The sequence below is a fragment of the Cydia amplana genome, chromosome 18, assembly GCF_948474715.1.
Source record: "Cydia amplana chromosome 18, ilCydAmpl1.1, whole genome shotgun sequence".
Taxonomy (NCBI): domain Eukaryota; kingdom Metazoa; phylum Arthropoda; class Insecta; order Lepidoptera; family Tortricidae; genus Cydia; species Cydia amplana.
This window is the reverse complement of record NC_086086.1, coordinates 10,122,380-10,140,485: the sequence shown is the minus strand read 5'-3', so window position 1 is coordinate 10,140,485 and position 18,106 is coordinate 10,122,380. Positions and strand designations below refer to the sequence as shown.

Here is an 18,106-nt window from a genome sequence, read left to right as displayed (position 1 = left end):
TGTTTACCGCACATTTATGATAATGCGAATGTTACCTGCGGCAGGAGGTGTAGCGTGTGGGGTTTCATCAAAGAAAGGCTGCATTCCATCTTCATCGTAGCTGTAACAAATAATTATGTTGTATTATCATTATCAGAAGTATCACTCATATTTTATATATATACCTATTTAGTTATTTATGATATTTTTGCATGTTAAATTAAATGAAGATTGGTTCTAAAATGACTTACTTCGTGTTATAATTATGATCCTGATATTGCTCGGTGACGGCGTCCTGGTATTCCGGCTGGTACCCGTAGCTGTCATAACCATAGCTCACGTCCGGTATCGTTTTGACAGGTTCTGTGGAAAAAACAATGTCCTTTAACTTATTTATGGGTATGATACTCGTTTGTGTGAAGATGTTTCACCTCCAAGTCGCAAAAAATTAAAGAACTTAAGTTTTTACTTAAAAAATATCCATGGAAGAGTTTTGAAATTTTGGATGCATACATCAATATAGGTACGGGCTGTAATACGGGTACTTAATATGGTAAGTGTATAGAAAAAGATTATTTATGATAATTAATTACTCTCGGGGCAAGCAAATGCCATGACATATACGCGCTTTAAAACTACCTATTTCGAAATGAAAAAGAGAACAATTTCAGCGTGACAATGGTAGAGGTAAAATTTATTGCCCGCCGCTGGTCGATCAACGTTATTACATTAACACGAAGTGTGATATTACCACGCACACGCAGGCTGATGACCTTGCACATTTACCAGAGACGCAACACAACATTAGAATAAAATATCTCCGACAGACTGGTCCAAATTTTAGAGAGATAACTAGGGCCCGGAAATTTGCGTGCGACTTCTGAAGTTCTGACATATTTGTAAGCACCGCTTTTTATCGATATTATCAGTCTATTTACTGTATCAATGTTATGAAATAATTCATTTAGTTAACGAACATATGTGTACCTATTCGGATATATTTATTAATGTAAAATTTGTTTTTACCAGAAAATCTCTATTCTGTATTGCAAGTTTTAGATAGATATGAAAGTATACAGATGACAACTGCGTTGTCGCAGGCGTTTTTGTTGTTGCCGCATTACAGCAACCGCCACTTTCAGTCTTTCGGGTCAAACGCTGCTTCAGTAAGGTTGCAACAGTAATGCAGCTGCAGTTATCATCCGTGCCTTCAGAAAGATAATTACCGGGTAGGTAAGGCACGTGTTGCTCGGGCGCCCGGGGCGCGCGCGGCAGCCGGCGGCCTCCGCGGGAGCGCACGGAGCCCGACTCGCTGCCCGGCGGCACCGGCAGCGCGCGCCCGCGCTTCGGCGTCGACGAGGGGGTTGCTGTTTACAATTAATTATAGTTGGTCAAACCAATATGTCAGTAAAAAAGAACAAAAAAAAACTATACTCATCCTTTTCTTTTCGGTGCTAGTACTAGTAAGACAAAGATAGTATGATTCTCTGTCTACGTTTGAAATGAGACAGAGTCCTTTGACAAACTATATATTGCAAGTACATGGATAAAATATTGGAGTCTTATAATAGTCTAGTCTTATAGTCTTATACCATAGACCAGATGCTCGGAAAAATGCTAAGATAAATATATAATTATATCCTTCATGTCGCTATTGAAATAAAGTAGGTATATTTCAAGTGTAATTTAGCAACTGCGGTAGAACGTGCAATTTTACAAAAACTGAAAGTACAGTATGCGTCCTTTGTGGCGCATAGGTACGTAAACTTAATTTATATCCAAAAATCCACAGGGAATCTTCAAAATGTACACTTTCTGAAATAAACTAACCAGGAAGACTCGCGGCGGTCCGCCGCTGCCGCGGTCTGTATGGCGCCATGCCGTTGAAGTCCGAAAACCGAGAGGACGCCGGTAGCTGAAACAATGAAACAGATTAGAAATAACTCTTTCAGCAAGTACCTAAGTAATATATTATACACTTTAGTGCTCAAATAAAAAAGATGCCTTTAACCAGTACAAAGGTATCTCTTCGAAGAATTTCTTCGACCGAAAAGTACCTATCTGTTACTAAATAGACTAACTCTCAAAAAGTTTTGCAAGTTTAAAACATCCTCAGGTGGATCAATTGGACGACAGATGATTGTTTTTAAACGAAGTTATGCTTATAGTTTATAGGCTGTACACTTTCAGCTATAGAGACCATGCTCGTTGAATGGTCTGCGACCTTATGACACGAATCTATGCTTTGCACGACGGATCCGAAATGTATGAGAAGATCCGCGGATTCGGATCCAGATCCCGATAATTTCATATATTCCGGATCCGGATTGCAACCCCTAAACAAATCTAAAACTGCCCCTACAGTTCACGCAAGTTTCGTATAAATAGAGGTCGACCTACTGACATATTTACGGGAACACGCCCTTCGATCTTTGCTCGCCGCAGTCACCTTATGCTAGCGATAGCGGCGCCAAAGCCTTTCTTGTATTTTCTCATTAATCGCAAACTTTAGGTCTAGTCGTGGCGTATTTCCAGTATCAAATGAACCATTGACATTTACTGCAGGGGCCCGTTTATCAAAAGCTTGTAACTTGTAATACAAGCGGTTGTCACTTTTTGACAGCTTTTGTTAGAAAGGGACTTCCACTTGTATTACAAGTTACAAGCTTTTGGGAAACGGGCCCCAGCTCTCACCTGTTTATGCGGCACTTGTGGCAACTGAACGACAGAAGACCGCCTCTTATTAACTATGTTCTCGTATTCAGTCGGCGTGAGCCCGTAGCACTCATCGTAGAAATAGCGCCCGCCGCTGTCCCACTGCCTCGAGTCCTCCGCCGGGTACGACATCTGGTACGGGTAGCTACTTGAGTCGTAGTACTCTTCGTAGCTGGGTTGCTGCGATAAATGCGAATGGTCCCTGGAAACACAGATTATTTATTAGGTAAAACTTTATTTTGACTTATATTTTTGATCGGATCGGAGCGAGTTTCTAAACTAACCGCTCATAATTTATAGATATTAGTGGCTGTTTTAAGACAGTAAAAGTAAGCTTAATATGTAACAGAATTTATTTACATTGCGTTATTTCTAAGTATTTGCGAATTTTGCGATTGAAGTTTACCATGCTTGTTGTATTAGTGAAAGTTATTCACAATCAGAAATTGTTACTTGAGTCGAGTTTTAACAGTATCTGCACGAACAAGTTCTGGCGAATACGCCGCTATAATTTCGCGAACCTCTTGCGCACAGCACGCGCATCGTACATATCATCATTCACACAGTAACTGACTATACCTTCGTAAACCTTATTGCGAAGACATAGAGTGCAACTTTACATCCGTTAATAGTAATTGAATAAACATACCTAATGTGCGTGCTGTTGGAAAACGGGTCATAACCGTAGCCCATACTTTCGTCGTAAAGCGTGTTCTGCCTCTCGAGGCTTGGCCGCCTTTGGTCTTCTGCAATAGTAAAAAAAAGCCACTGAAAATGTATTATTAAATTTCTGATGACATTTAGGAATATTTTGAACATGGTTAACTTTCGTTTACATGGCGTTCATACTTGGAGTTGATTAGTAGATTATCTTACTATACGGTCAAGAAATCTGAAATCTGTGCCTATTTCTATCTTACTTACTTACTGCTGTGGCGCAACGACCCGAAGTGGATCTTGGCCTCCGACACTAAAGACCGCCATGCTACTCTGTCCAAAGCCGTTTCTGTCCAGTCGACGGCGCCGAGTTCGCTAAGGTCTTAGAGGTGTCTAAGGTCTTAGAGGTGTCTAAGGTCTTAAGGTAATTTGTATCTTAAGTGACCATAATGATGATACGACACCAGTCACTTTCACAATTATTTTCCTAGTAACAAGACCATTCAGCCCTGACTTTTCTCGACAAAGTACTCGCACAGAGAGAGAGAGAGAGACAGAGTGCGGGTAAGTATTGAATAATAAAACAGCCTAACATAGTTATCACATTATGTACATTATATAAGTTGTGTAGCAGCTGTTATAAATATACGTATCAGTTTGGTTAAACTTAAATGGTGAATGTAATATTTAAGAAAATATAACTTTTATTATTTCAATCATTTTATGCAGTGAAAGCATATAACTGGAAACCGCCTTTGGGAACATTACCGTTCAAATTCTCGGGCCAAATTAGCACACATACACAATTACGCCTACATTTAAATAAGACGATACGTTTACAGAGCCTGTCTCTATTACACTAACGTACACAGCTAAGTGTAGATGAAATGCATATAATGTCAATAACTACCAATCAGCGACATTAATCCGCTAATAACCTTCTTGCTGTACGTACTGGCCGCTGAGAATTCGCGGTTCATATTTGATCAGAATATGACTTGGACAGGGATAGGTTTATGCCATACATTGAAGAACCAGTCAAATAATTCACGTATAATAATTTAATGCAGATTAAAAGATAACTACTTAGTTAAAATGTTGTTATGAAATTAAATGACAGACTAACTCAACATAATTAAATATTCATTGTTGTATAAATGTATTCCGCTATAATAAGTATTTTGTATATTTTATTATCAATCTGTATGGCAGTGCGAAGTCACGTTCAGAGCCCGTACCATGAGTCACTGACAGTGTCAAAACTGACATTTACGCTATCGAGAACGTAATTTACTTTCTATACATCTCGTTTGCACTAATATGCGAGTACGAGCGAGATGTATAGAAAGTAAATTACGTTCTCGACGGCGTTTGTCAGTGCCAAACTGATGGTAGCCATAGTAAATGTATGGCGAACTTGATCTTAGAAATCGGACAGGCTATACAGCCTGCAAAATTTACATGGGTAGGTACACGAATCGGGTCAAAAACATTTGAACAGGCGGAGTCACAATAAATCCCCACTTTCAGTTCCAATGGAAATATTTTATATGTATATAGCCGGTCAAGCAAGTTTGTCAGTAGAAAAAGGCGCATAATTACAATTTTGTATGGGACCATAACCGTTCGCGCGCTTACATTTTCTAAATTCGCCGCTCTTTTCTACTGACGGAAATGGCTTGAGAGAGAAACTACATATATGTGACAGTAGAGGGTGGATTAAAATGATCAACATTTTGAGATAATGTGTGTATTTGTTAAATTAGTTCAGTGAAAGCGTGATAGAAAAAAATGTATCTACATATAGGAGACCGGATATGATTATCTCACGGGTTATCTCATGAATAGAACATTATATATCTTGCCAGGCATCCACTCAATTTCATGTCTCTCTAATTGGACAGCTTTTTTCCATAGCAATATTGCAATATTGCTGCGAATAGCATATTGTGGGAATTTGAATGGAAAGTAATGTAAAATGACAATACCAAATTTGATTATTAATTTGAAATAACTAGGTAGTTTTTTTATAGCTCCATCTCATGAAATAAAAAAGGAAAATACAAATCTGTAAGAAGGAATTTATTACTACATTTATAATTACAGTGGAATCCGTTTATTATGACTCCGCTTATACTGACCAACCGCTTACTATGACGCAATTACTGTGCGAAGTTTGGTTTTCATATGAAATTCTTTGTGACAAAGTCGGATAAGATAACTTCGACCTATAAATACTATTTTTATGGAATTATGTCCGGTTATACTGACAAATTCGCTGGTTTTCGTGGCCGGCCCCACATCTTTCCCTGCGAGGACGTCTGTGGCGTTTAAATTGTTTTAGTTTTTACTCTCTGTGAAAGTTGATAATTGGTATAAGGTTAATAAAACTCATCTCTCACAAAATTGTTTGAGATTAATTTGGAAAAAATAAAATAAAAAGTTTATCAACTATGCTTTATATGACATCCGCTTAGTATGACATGTTTGTTACTTCCCTTCAATGTCATTATAAGCGGATTCTACTGTATATAGAAAATACCTAAACCAATCATAAGTTAATAAAATAGTCTACTTCATTTGGCATAAAACCATCCCTATTATCCTCGCAATTTAAAAAGTCGTATGTTGTTATGAAAGTCGTATGCAGTTGTTACGTTTTAGCTTAGCACGGTAGTATTGAAAAAATGTCGTCATGTTTATTCCAAATTTTACTGAAGTTATCTGTTTACTACAAGTGAAAAGTGATTCCACTGTCCTTGATATGAACTAAAACAACTTCTGCACCACTTCACGACACATGAAGACATTTTTAATTACAAAAAAACGTAGTTTTTATAAACCAATTTAGCCATCCCTCACTGACTGTCATCTCGGCCGCACTGAAGTTGCCAATCGAACACTCTGTAAGCACCGCCTACAATCGAATACTTTACGTTGGGTCATAATTGAGCGGACAGAATACTTCCATGGTTTATATGCGTTCACTGATTTTATGTCATACCTGCAGATTGCCAATCGGCGGCTGTTCGCCAAGATATCGCAGATTCAACGCTTGTTTGAGCATGAAGTTGTGACCACGTTTCTAACCTAAAACAAACAAATCTCGGTAAATATCAAAATATAACTAATAACAACACATTTTGATCATTGGATCATGTACCTACAAAACATTGTACACAACAGTGTACACAATGCCACACGTAGTTACAAGTGGTTAGTAATAATTTAATAAAAGTAGGCACGGTTTATACAGAACGAACGTGATTTTCCCCGAACATGTGATTGTATCATATTATTATATAGTTTAGTAGGTACCTATGGGACAGCGATAGTGGCAAATTTATAGTAATAAACAATGTGTTTATTAAAAATGTTTTTGTCTTTATTTTAGTTGCTATGACGGATATAAACCCTATTGCGGATAAAAACCCAATCATACTGGCTGGTAAACATAAGATAGTCCAAACCAAATCATCCTCTTCTTAGCAAACATTCAAGGTAAATACTTTGAACAATTCACAAGAGATGGCGCTAGCATCAAAGAATCGATTGTTGCTCCTGAACGCCATCTGTGTATTATTTAGATACATAGTCACTGAATAGAATAGCAGGGTAGTTATGTACGCGAACGTTTACTTGTAGTGCATTCGTTCTAAATTGGCCATAGTTGCAACGAAACGGGAAACAGTTTTATCGAGGTACCATTTCAAAGGACCCACTGGCAAAGTTAGAAGTTTTAGCGACAAAATAAAACCATGTAAATGGATTAATATCGCGTCTCAATGAATTTAAAATACAAGCGTTCGTGGTCATTGGGAGACTGATGAAAAATATATTCACCTCTGTAAAAATATACCTATATCGCATAGTGCTCAACCACTCTAAACTCAAGCTCTACAAAGATTGTGTTGAGTTACTAGATGATTTAGAATTTTGGTTAAATGCATGATAGTTGAAATAGGTAGGTAGGTTAAAGGTTGGAAGCTTTCGAAATGAGGTGTTGGCGGAGGATGGAAAGGATCAGCTGGACTGAAAGTAAGACGAACGAAGAAGTCCTGAGCAATGCTTTTTGAATATAATAAGAAATAGGAGAGATATGATGGTAGAACACCTGATAACGTCATGACAACTTTTGAGAAGAAGAGAAACCTAGAATTACTTATCTGAGCCAAATAAAAAAATAATGCGTTGTATGAGTAAATTAAAAGACTATCACAAGAAAGAAATGACTGGCGATTACTCCACCGACAAGAGCAAAGCTCTTAAGTTATGATGATGATGGAGTGGGTATTTATGACTATAACAAACAATTTATGACTATTACAAATAGGTAGACTTACCTATTTGTTCTTGGCTGACTATTGTAGTAAAGCGGGTCGGTGTCTCCGTGCATATGATACTCCTCCCTCTCCGATGAATTTTCTCTGGACACCTCCAGTGATCTCTGAAATTACAACGAAAACAATTTGTTTATAATTATGAGGAGTTGAAGTTCTTGGAACTGGAATCATAATTATTTTGTCAATTGAAACATAATCAAGTCGAATGGTGAATTTTGGGATACTCTTACATAAACTACCCTAGTCCTATCGTAATAGGTAAATTTAAGAGCCCATCAACGTGCACACTAGCGCCACTGCTAAATAATCGTGATTATTTAAATTTAACGAAAGATATTTAAAAAGGGGGGCCGCTACGTACTGTATCTTGTATTAAAGTATATCTTTTGAATACATCAAACTAGTTTTTATGTTGCTGGATTCGTCGATCTTTGAGCTCAAAACAAAAACGGCCGTTTTAACTTTGGACGCATAGATTGACAGAACATAAAAACTAGTTTGATGTATTCAAAAGGTACTTAATACAAAATACAGTAAGTACGTAGCGGCCCCCTTTTTTAAATACCTGTCATTAAATTTAAATAATCAAGATTTTATAGCAGTGGCGCTAGTGTGCACGTTGATGGGCTCTTAATCATCAAGTTTATGTTGTGAATCAAGTACCTTCAAGCACACCACTTCTGTTCGGGGAAGAAGTTATAAAAACACTCAACCCTATTTCCACCCCCTAAGGAGTAGGGTACTATAATATTGTAACATCTCCATACTGTATCGATGCAAATAAATAATTTCTGATTTCTGATTTTTAGGATTAAAAAAAATACTTTTTTATAATATGGCGTGCGTTGTCAGTCACTTACTAATAATAAAGATCGATTTAGATAATGAAATACATATAATTAAGGAACCCCATAATAAAATTGCAGCTGCTGGACATAAAATACGGAACCTATAAACCAAACAATAAAATATTTCAATAATAAAACGGGTCCTAAGATTTGAAACACGTAGCAAATTGCTATAAAATGGTCGTAAAACGCAAGCGTATAACGTTTCAGACATATCGTACACACGATTAGATCTGTATTCAATAAACGTCTATAAAACAAATATTTAACTAGATAGGGATTCGATAAAGTGAACATTTTATTTGATAGAAAAGTACAAGCCAGTGAATCTTGTTTCAGTTGAATGCAACTTATTTTATTCCAACGTTTATGGTATTCTGGGAGTTATTTTTGGTAGCTTTGTTTGGGGTACTAACTGCCCGATTTGAACTTTAAGATACGTCAATCAATAGATCTAGAGACGATATGGATTAGATATGTCAGTGTCAAATATATAAATAAATAAATATTAAAGGGACAACTAAGCAAAGCTTGTACTATGGGTGCTAGGCGACGATATACATACTTATATAGATAAATACATACTTACTTATATACATAGAAAACACCCATGACTCAGGAACAAATATTTGTGTTCATCACACAAATAAATGCCCTTACCGGGATTCGAACCCGGGACCATCGGCTTCACAGGCAGGGTCACTACCCAGTAGGCCAGACCGGTCGTCAGGTTAAATGTGACGTTTCTTCAAACAAAAACGTCACTTTTGACACTGACATATCTAGTCCATATCGTTTCTAGATCTATTAATAAACATTTATTTAATAAAAACACTTAAAATAAAAACTTATAAATAAAAAAATTGACCTAGGTCGTGGTCGCTTGATACCCAGAAGGTTGGCCGCATTGCCCCGCTGGATGGCAATGCTGATCCGCTGGGAAAAATATTGGCCAGCCCTCTGGTCACCAGAAGCCTCTATAAGGCGCTTTGACAGCTCCTCATAGAGGCTACGTGCGCTAGGTCCCCACGGTCTATTAATTGACGTAGGTATCTTAAAGTTCGAATCGGGCCGTAAGTGTAAGGCCTGAGTGGACGCTCGAAGCGGAGCGTTCGGCGGGGCGTGCAGCGTGGCGTCGAGCTCCCAAGTGATTTGAGCAGCGTGCACTAAGCCCGCTCCTATACGTTTGCATTTGTTTAACATGCACGCCGCACGCCCCGCACCGCTGCACGCTCAACTCGAGCGTCCACTCAGGCCTTACACATGTTCCTGAGAAGTACCTAAGTACGTGATCAAAGGTAAAATGGCGACTATTACCTGTGGCGTGTGCATTTGATGCGCAGCGGTACGGAACTGCGAGGCGCTGCAGTTGGCGTGCTGACCCACGGGATAGTTGAGGTCCGACGTGTAGTCGGAATCCTCGGAGTAACCCGCTGGAAAATTAATAATGCGTACATTGGGCAACAGCAAGGAAGTACATGGTAAAGTAAACAATATTCTTCATTCATAAATAATAGGTAGGTATTTTGTTAGAATACAAGTGTTGTAGTAATGTCAATTTCTAAAGTTTCCTTTCCAAAATGTGGTGCTGCTATTTTTTATGATACCTATTATCAGAACATTAGAAAAGCGGCTATATATTATCATGATCCCGTACAGTGTCAGCGTCGAAAGCCCCATGTGAATTTATATCTTAATAAGGTTACTTCATAATCATCACTATAGCCTACTGTCACCCGCTGCTGGGCATAGGTCTCTCTTCGTGTACGCTAGTCTCATCCAGAAGTGCTCCGCCATCTTCCTAATATATAAAAGAGCGAATACCTCCTAACAGAAGTGTCAAACTTAATAGGAGGATTCGACACTTAGGAAAAAACTGGTTGAAAAAGAAACAATTTATTTTTCACCTCAGCAGCTCAAACAAGGGTACTTTGCTACTTAAAAACAGTGAGCAAAATCGCATTTTGCTCACTGAGTGAGACAAAATGAGCAAAATTCGATTTTGCTCACTCAGTGAGCATAATGCGGTTTTGCTCACTGTTTTTAAGTAGCAAAGTACCCTTGTTCGAGCTGCTGAGGTGAAAACTTAATTGTTGGTATATCTTAACAAAACATGAGTGAATAGAGGTAAGTGATGAAGAAGGAATACATTTTTCGGGTTCTCTAATACGTTCTCACTGCTGAGGTGAAAAGTTTTGTGAACTACACGAGATCAAAGTTATTTACATCTCGTGCGCTTTTGAGTCCCTTACTACGCTCAAGATTCTAAATTAATATAGAATCTTTAGTATAGAATCTTTCGCTTGCACGGGACTCAAAATAAGCACTCGAAGAAGCAAACTTTGATCTCTTGTTGTACAAATAACTATTAAATGTCGTCCAACCAATTAGCTAACAGACGCCAGGCGCTTCTTTCATCCGAAAGCGGCCACCAATCCGTCCACATTTTGGTCCGCCGGCCATCACTCTGCACAACAACATGTCCCACCCAGTAAAAGCTTGCTTACGAATAAGTAGTTTAATTAATAAGTGTGCTTACAATGAGCTATATACTGCATCTGCCGGCGAGCCTGTTCGGCGCGTTCGGCGTCGAGGGCACCGTTGAGAAGGTCCAACTTGCGCTGTAAGTCGGCGCCCCCCGTGCCTTCTGCGTCTGGAATAGAAATAAGTTACATGGTTATTCAACCTGGTTACAGCATCGTTATTTATGTACTGAAGAACTGTTGAAAATAACTACTTTAAAAAGTTGATAGACCCGAAAATTGTATAGAATTTTGAAGCGTCATTTCGCCAGTTGCCTATCTCCGCCCATTTATAATATTAAAATAATAATTTTAATAAGAATTGGATATCCATTGAATTCACAATAAAGAGAGCTGCGTAAAAATAGTACAAAAAACCTGTCTTCGCCACACCCGTCTTCACCTTGGTCTTGTAAATTTATTTTTACTATGAAAATTACTTATACTAAAACTTATTCCAAATCCTACATTTTAAATAGGTACGCTCAACAAATCAATCTCATGATAATTATAATTTTAAAGCGGAGTTTTAATAATGCCCTGTGATCAGATTTTCCCAAATATTGTTAATACCTACTCGTATCTTACGTATTTTATAATCTGATGTGTAGAGTGATTTGGTTTGGTTTTGGTTTGATTTGGTTGAATTAAAAGGTCACAAGATCAAGACAGTGCGTTCAGCTCGCGTCCTATCATCGCTATTATACGCGACCTAATTCTTGTATTAAACTAATTTCCACCCGAGCCACTACCGTTACCCGGAGGGCCACGAAATATACGCTCCGATAATGCACGCTCAACGCGGACGCCGACCACCATACATTTGTTTTAAGTTTTAACCAATATATCGTCAGGTGACAACCGAAACTCACTAATTATTTCCACAAGTTCAGAGCCATAAGAGCCATAAGACTAGGCGTCATTGACCAATTCTAAGGGCAAGCAATATGCGCTTGCACCTATACAAATTCTAATTCTAGTCTTAGTAAGATGGCATCCCACCAAAAACATTTTCATGTAAAATGTTGCCAAGACGAAACCATAAGGCTCGCACTGACAAAAAGTTATCAGATATGTATCTTGTAGAGCCAAGCTTCTAACTCTACAGGCCCTACCTTCACAGACTCTACACCTTAGTCAAAATATGTGGCTTGACCGCTTCGTCACAAGGGTCGTATTTTTTATTATAAAATAGTTGTTGTAATAATGAAACGGCCAAGCCACATATTTTGACTAAGGTGTAGAGTCTGTGAAGGTAGGGCCTGTAGAGTTAGAAGCTTGGCTCTACAAGATATCTGATAACTTTTTGTCAGTGCGAGCCTTATGGTTTCGTCTTGGCAACATTTTACATGAAAATGTTTTTGGTGGGATTTCACATCTTTTTGTAAGTTGCTTATGACAATCTTCTGATTTAAAGGGTTGCGGGTGATTTACTATTAAAAATCCTGAAATACGTACTTGGGGGCATCTTTTATATACAATCTGCTTTTTTACTGATTGACCCATACAAACTTCAACCCCCTTTTTCCCCTAATGCCTTTTACCACCCCTTTTCACCCTTACGGGGTGATTTTGGGGTTGTAACTATTTTATATCCTTCCCCATAACAATAACTATCTACATACCAAATTTCAACTAAATCGGTTCCGCGGTTATCGATTTCCCATACAAAATTCCACCCCCCTTTTTACCCCCTTAGGGGCTAATAATTTCAAGTTTTTGGATTATTTTGTTGTTTGTGGACTAATACTATCTCACATACCAAATTTCAGCTTCCTAGGACTTCAGGAAGTACCCTAGAGGTTTTGATGATCAACAGTGAGTGAATGAGTGAATGAGTCAGTGACGAAATCGGGTTTTTTTAGACATTAATAAAATCCAAAGTATAAGAGCTATGCAATTGAAATTTTTTATGCTTATTAAGTCCACTATTGACATCATATCCCGAGTGTTTTGTTTATCTGGTATAATCCAAACCCAAGTTAAGAGGGTTCAAAAAAAAAGACGAAGCGCTTCGAGAAAAGGTAGGTAGTGCCCTTGCGCTTCGCTTTGCTCGTCTTGGCGGGGGCACTAAAATTGGGACGGGTTCCACCGTGGCGGGATGGCCAAGGGGTTCAAGGCGTTAGCCCGGATTGTTAAAGACTCGAATCCGGCCTTCATCACTGGAGGGCTTCTTCTTTTTCTTTAATACCTATATGACATCTATTTCAGTTTATAATTTATGATTATTGTTAGTTATTTTTTGCAATTAGTTTTGGTTATCAACCGGTTGGCATCAACGCAGCGTTTAGCGGGAACGTTTGGGGCGTGCGTTTCGTGGCCGAAGCGTTCAGCGCCGGGTTAGAATTAATTTGCTGGAGCGATGTGAGTTTATTGACCTAATTTGTTTTATTATCGGATAATGAGGATATTTAGAACGATACTAAATAAAGCCTCGGTCATCCTTGAATAATAATAGCGTTCCTTTTATGGCCCTTTGGGAAAACCCCGAAAAATGGATTAACAATACTTTTCCACGAGTATTTTCCCGCCTCTGCAATAAGCGGTACAACTTGGTATGACTTTATGAAGCTGAAACAGGTAAAGCACTTGAAATAGCCTTGTGTTAAAAATAACCCTATTAGTTATTCCGCAGTTAGAAATTCTGTGACAACGTTGGCAACACGTGACCATAAAATATACACAGGAACAACACGCGGTATTAACCTAAGTGCTCAGGTTGTCGTACTAGATTTCAATTAAACGCAAAAAAACATTAATGCAAAAATTACCTGGAAAATACTTAAAATAGCCTTATTTTAAAAATAGCCCTGCTTTATTAGATTCATATCTTTTCGTATTTGTATTTAGTACTCTTAAAAATAGAGTTCAAAATCGTTCAGGTCAACAGTTTACAGAGAATATGTGGCAGCAAAAAGCAAGCTTGCGTGACGAAAATGCTACGTCAGGCTTCGGAGCGAATAAATCATGACCCGCCTTAGTATTGGCTGTGATAAGGTATAACTTAGTACAATGCCTACCTTTATGTAAAAGATCATGAAAAATGTCTACAATTATTGACGGCTTGAGCTTTTATTCGGTCTAGAGATACTGAGTTAGATTACCTGTAATATTATAATGAGAAACGAAACCTAAATTAATAAACAACTCGAAAATGATATTTCAGTTATACTGGACTATTATCGTGAAATTAATAATTACAGCCAAGTTTATTTAAAACAAACGATTCAAATTAATAACTTATTAAGAAGGAATAAAAAGCCGATTCATATATGCTCAATACAAACTTTAACCTCAAAATGATCCCATGGAAATCGATTACCAAAAATTAAAGTTAAGTTGACATTTTGGCTTCATTTACTTCGTAGTGAAAATGCAGTGCAGTGCGGTGCAAAAAATGTATCACTTAAAAAATAACTACCTCACATAGGCTTCGTAACTCGCTTAAATCAGACTTTTAAAACGAACCTTTTTTTTAAGTTTTAAAATTTTCATTTACCAAGTTTTCATCAAGCTTGGCGAGATTTTCTAGCTCAGTATTCAAAAAGCGCATGTACTTAGAGAAATACGTGACTAGTTTACTTTTAATTTTTGAGTTTTTAGCGCTCATGGTTGCGTTAAATCTACTGAAAAGTTGATGGTTGACGTCACCCACCTTGTTACTAAATATAGCTGGTTAACCAAATCTTGTCAGTAAAAAAAGGCGCGAAATTCAAATTTTCTATGGGACGATATCCCTTGGCGCCTACATTTTTCAAGTATATATATATAGCGAATCAGTGATTATTCAATTCAATTCAATTCATATTATTTCAGACTGCATAGGTCCATAAAATTGTTAATATTACAAGTACTTACATTTAGGAGTTAGTGCCTACATGCTAAACATACATTAAAATAACGAACGAACAATTATGAACGTAATTAATCGATATTTTTTTTCCGCGACTAAAATTAACCCCAGTTTAAGGAAGGTACTTGAAAAATTCCCAGTAACAAACAAAACATCACATCACTAGCACGAAGTAACTAGCGCCTGTTTCATGTTATTTCACGGTTGAGAATACCAAACGATATTCCTAGACAGCTAGTTAAAAATACACTTATATATGTTATAGGCTTTCTCAGTTTCTCAAATAACCCTTATTTACTTTCAGTTCATTCAAATATACGTATGTTATCTCAATGTGTTTTTATTGTGTGTTTATAGGCGATACAAGTTAAAAGATTGGTGCTTTTTGATATTTTCTTTCATATGGCGACATTATCAAACCCATACCTGTATCAAACCTTATTTATAGATTGATATTGTTTTTCATATCAATCGCAGCGTAACGCGGTCTCATCAATACATAAGATGGAAATTATAGGTATGTCAAAATGTGGAGAAAAACCTTGATAGTAAATTTTATGTAGGCAACCTAAGCGTGTAAACTTTCTAAATAAATTCTTAAAAATGTTGGTTGTCCGAGAGACTTGCCCAGGATACTTGAACCATTTATGAAACCCATCTGGGCAAGTCTCCCGGACTCCCTTTAATTACAATAATAGACTTTTTCCATTAGTCCCATGTCCCATAGATCATAAAAGGAAATCTAATCGTGGTTCCAAATAGCCTCTCACACTCATAAGACACTTAATAGTTCTTGAACACATACAATGTAAGTAATAGTGCGCCGTAACGTTTTATTGGTCCTAAACTCCACGTAACCCTATCTTCGAAGATCCTGCTAGACAAGGAGCACGTCTTAGTGGAAAATCACCTCTTTTATGCGTTTTCTAAAGAATCTAAGCATAGAGGTTTCAAGTAATGCGACAAAATAACGCTAGATGGCGTTAACCTCAATTATACATAGTGCTGCAGACATTTTGCAGTAGTAATTGAGTTTTCACTTCTGCCGGCACTCCCGGAGTGCAACCCGTTGTTTTTTTTTATTTTCATGTGTGATATGTGGGTCTGTATGGCCGTAAAGACCACTATGAATTAGAATAGAGTGAGTCCGCGCACCGAGGGTTCCGTGCACAATAATTATTAGGTAGGTATAACTAATGAAAATACCGAACTAACATCTAACTAAACATCACACATTTTATAGAGTGTACCATAATTATTATTAAGTGCTCAAATATTTATTTACCTTCTATAATACTGAATCTAGATATATAAAGTCAGCATCAAATAGATAGTGACAGCCACTTTGAAAATACTGAACTAACATATTGAACCATTTACATAAAGCTATGCGGCAGCTAAACTCCCTAACTAACTATTCCAATCTATTTGTAGTATCTTTCATTTGGTACTAATATTAATTAAAATCCAATAAACTTGTGGTTACTTTTTGAATTGTCCGTTATAAAAGTACATTCGTGCGCCAAACTCACCTCACGGCGAACTACACTAGGTACTGCCTCCATAAATAGAGAGGTCACGACTCTTCACTGCCCCCGTTTCAGCCAGCGCAGCCTGCCTCCAAACCGGGCTATTTCAGGCGACGCTAATTTCAAACCTCTTATAGGTAAGTATAGACGCGTCAGACCGAAATACGTGGATATTGGGATTTTAATTGACACATTTGTTTGTGTTGTTTTTAAATTTTATTTTATATTCGCTTTTAGAGTGTGAGACTGGTTTATTATTATTATTTATTTAATAAAAGTACAGTGATATTCTTAACTATAATAGCCCCGCAAAACTCAACAATGAGTTTGACTGTGGGGTCACCAGTCTCTGGTTATGTAACTTAATATAAATTAAAGTAGGTTGTGTGTTAGTTTGTGCATACGAATGTATGTTCCCATTAATCCCTGCAACAGATTCACAAATTTAGTTGCGATATTCTTAAAATGATTTGCAATATATACCAGCGATGAATATTTCATGAGTTTGAACTCACCAAATGGTGCTGTTTTAAATTAGATGTTTTTTGTATACTGAGAGTTATTATTTTCTATTTATAATCTTAGAATAGTAAGTGTATAAAAAATAAAACGGGGCAATTTTTGTTTATAAAATCTTTAAATTAAACGATAAGACTAACGAATATAAACAGAATTTTATCTTTAACGTTAGTCGCATTATACAGGGTGAATCCTAAGTCATGAACAGAAATATGCAAAAATATGTATACGTTATTTGTTAATTTGTTAATTAAAAAACATGTTTTAAATTTACTGAGTCTCATGGTCATCCTAATTGCTACGATAAACTGTCATAGACCCATATGATAGCATGTTACTAAGATTGATCATTCAACTTTTTTGTATTAGCTGGTAAGAACGTTGAAAAAACATTAAATTGACAATGACAAAATCAAAATTCATAATAAAGTCATAACATTACGCTACGAATTTAAACTGAAAAAATAATAATTAATATCAATTCGCGTTTAAAATGCCGGCTGCATATCTAGCTTACACTTTTATTGAACGTTTCGATATGGTAAGACCACGCTCGAACGAATGTACAGAGCAAACACGAGAAGGATTTCGAGAACGTTACCCCGAATCACCATCACGGAGCTCCAGCTCATTTTCAACGTGACGTCCGTAATTACTTGGATTATGAATACCCTGAACGCTGGATAGGCCGAAATGGACCCATACACTACCGCGTAGTCTTGACTTAACTTTCGACGAAGTAAAGGCCGACGAATTCGAACTAAGGTGAGTATAGGGTGACCATAAGGTTGATGTTTTTGCTATTAAAAATTATTATCAATAAAGTTTAATTGTTTGCTTCTAGAGTTAATGAAATGAATTTGCCTTAAAATACTGTGATAGAAACAAACATTTCTGTTTACGACTTTATGTTTCACCCTGTATAATACTTGTAACACTCTAAAATATATTCTAATTTTAGTTGTAGGCGAAACGCCATAAAAGCTATTTTAATTTCATTGGTAAAGTCACCACGACAATTTATTAATAAAATTGCACCTACTTAAAATCTAACTTCCAATCTTCTTGGAAACATATTGTGTTTTGTTTTGTTTCCACACGGGAGTAGTATGGTTAAGTATTTATGAGAAACAGCGCCACG

The 18,106-nt window shown here is 37.1% G+C and overlaps 1 protein-coding gene across 1 annotated transcript in view; it reads right to left on the bottom strand.

Moving 5' to 3' along the window:
* The window catches only part of LOC134656601 (protein unc-13 homolog B-like), a 326,977-nt gene that overhangs the window by 210,000 nt on the left and 98,871 nt on the right, over positions 1–18,106 (bottom strand). Inside the window, exons 6-15 of the mRNA XM_063512157.1 lie at positions 11,082–11,195; positions 9,860–9,975; positions 7,695–7,798; positions 6,356–6,441; positions 3,344–3,440; positions 2,674–2,896; positions 1,810–1,894; positions 1,206–1,346; positions 231–342; positions 36–100 (exon numbers count right to left, since the gene is read on the bottom strand). Coding sequence (XP_063368227.1) covers positions 36–100; positions 231–342; positions 1,206–1,346; positions 1,810–1,894; positions 2,674–2,896; positions 3,344–3,440; positions 6,356–6,441; positions 7,695–7,798; positions 9,860–9,975; positions 11,082–11,195 — 1,143 coding nt within the window. The remainder of the gene's footprint in view (positions 1–35; positions 101–230; positions 343–1,205; positions 1,347–1,809; positions 1,895–2,673; positions 2,897–3,343; positions 3,441–6,355; positions 6,442–7,694; positions 7,799–9,859; positions 9,976–11,081; positions 11,196–18,106) is intronic.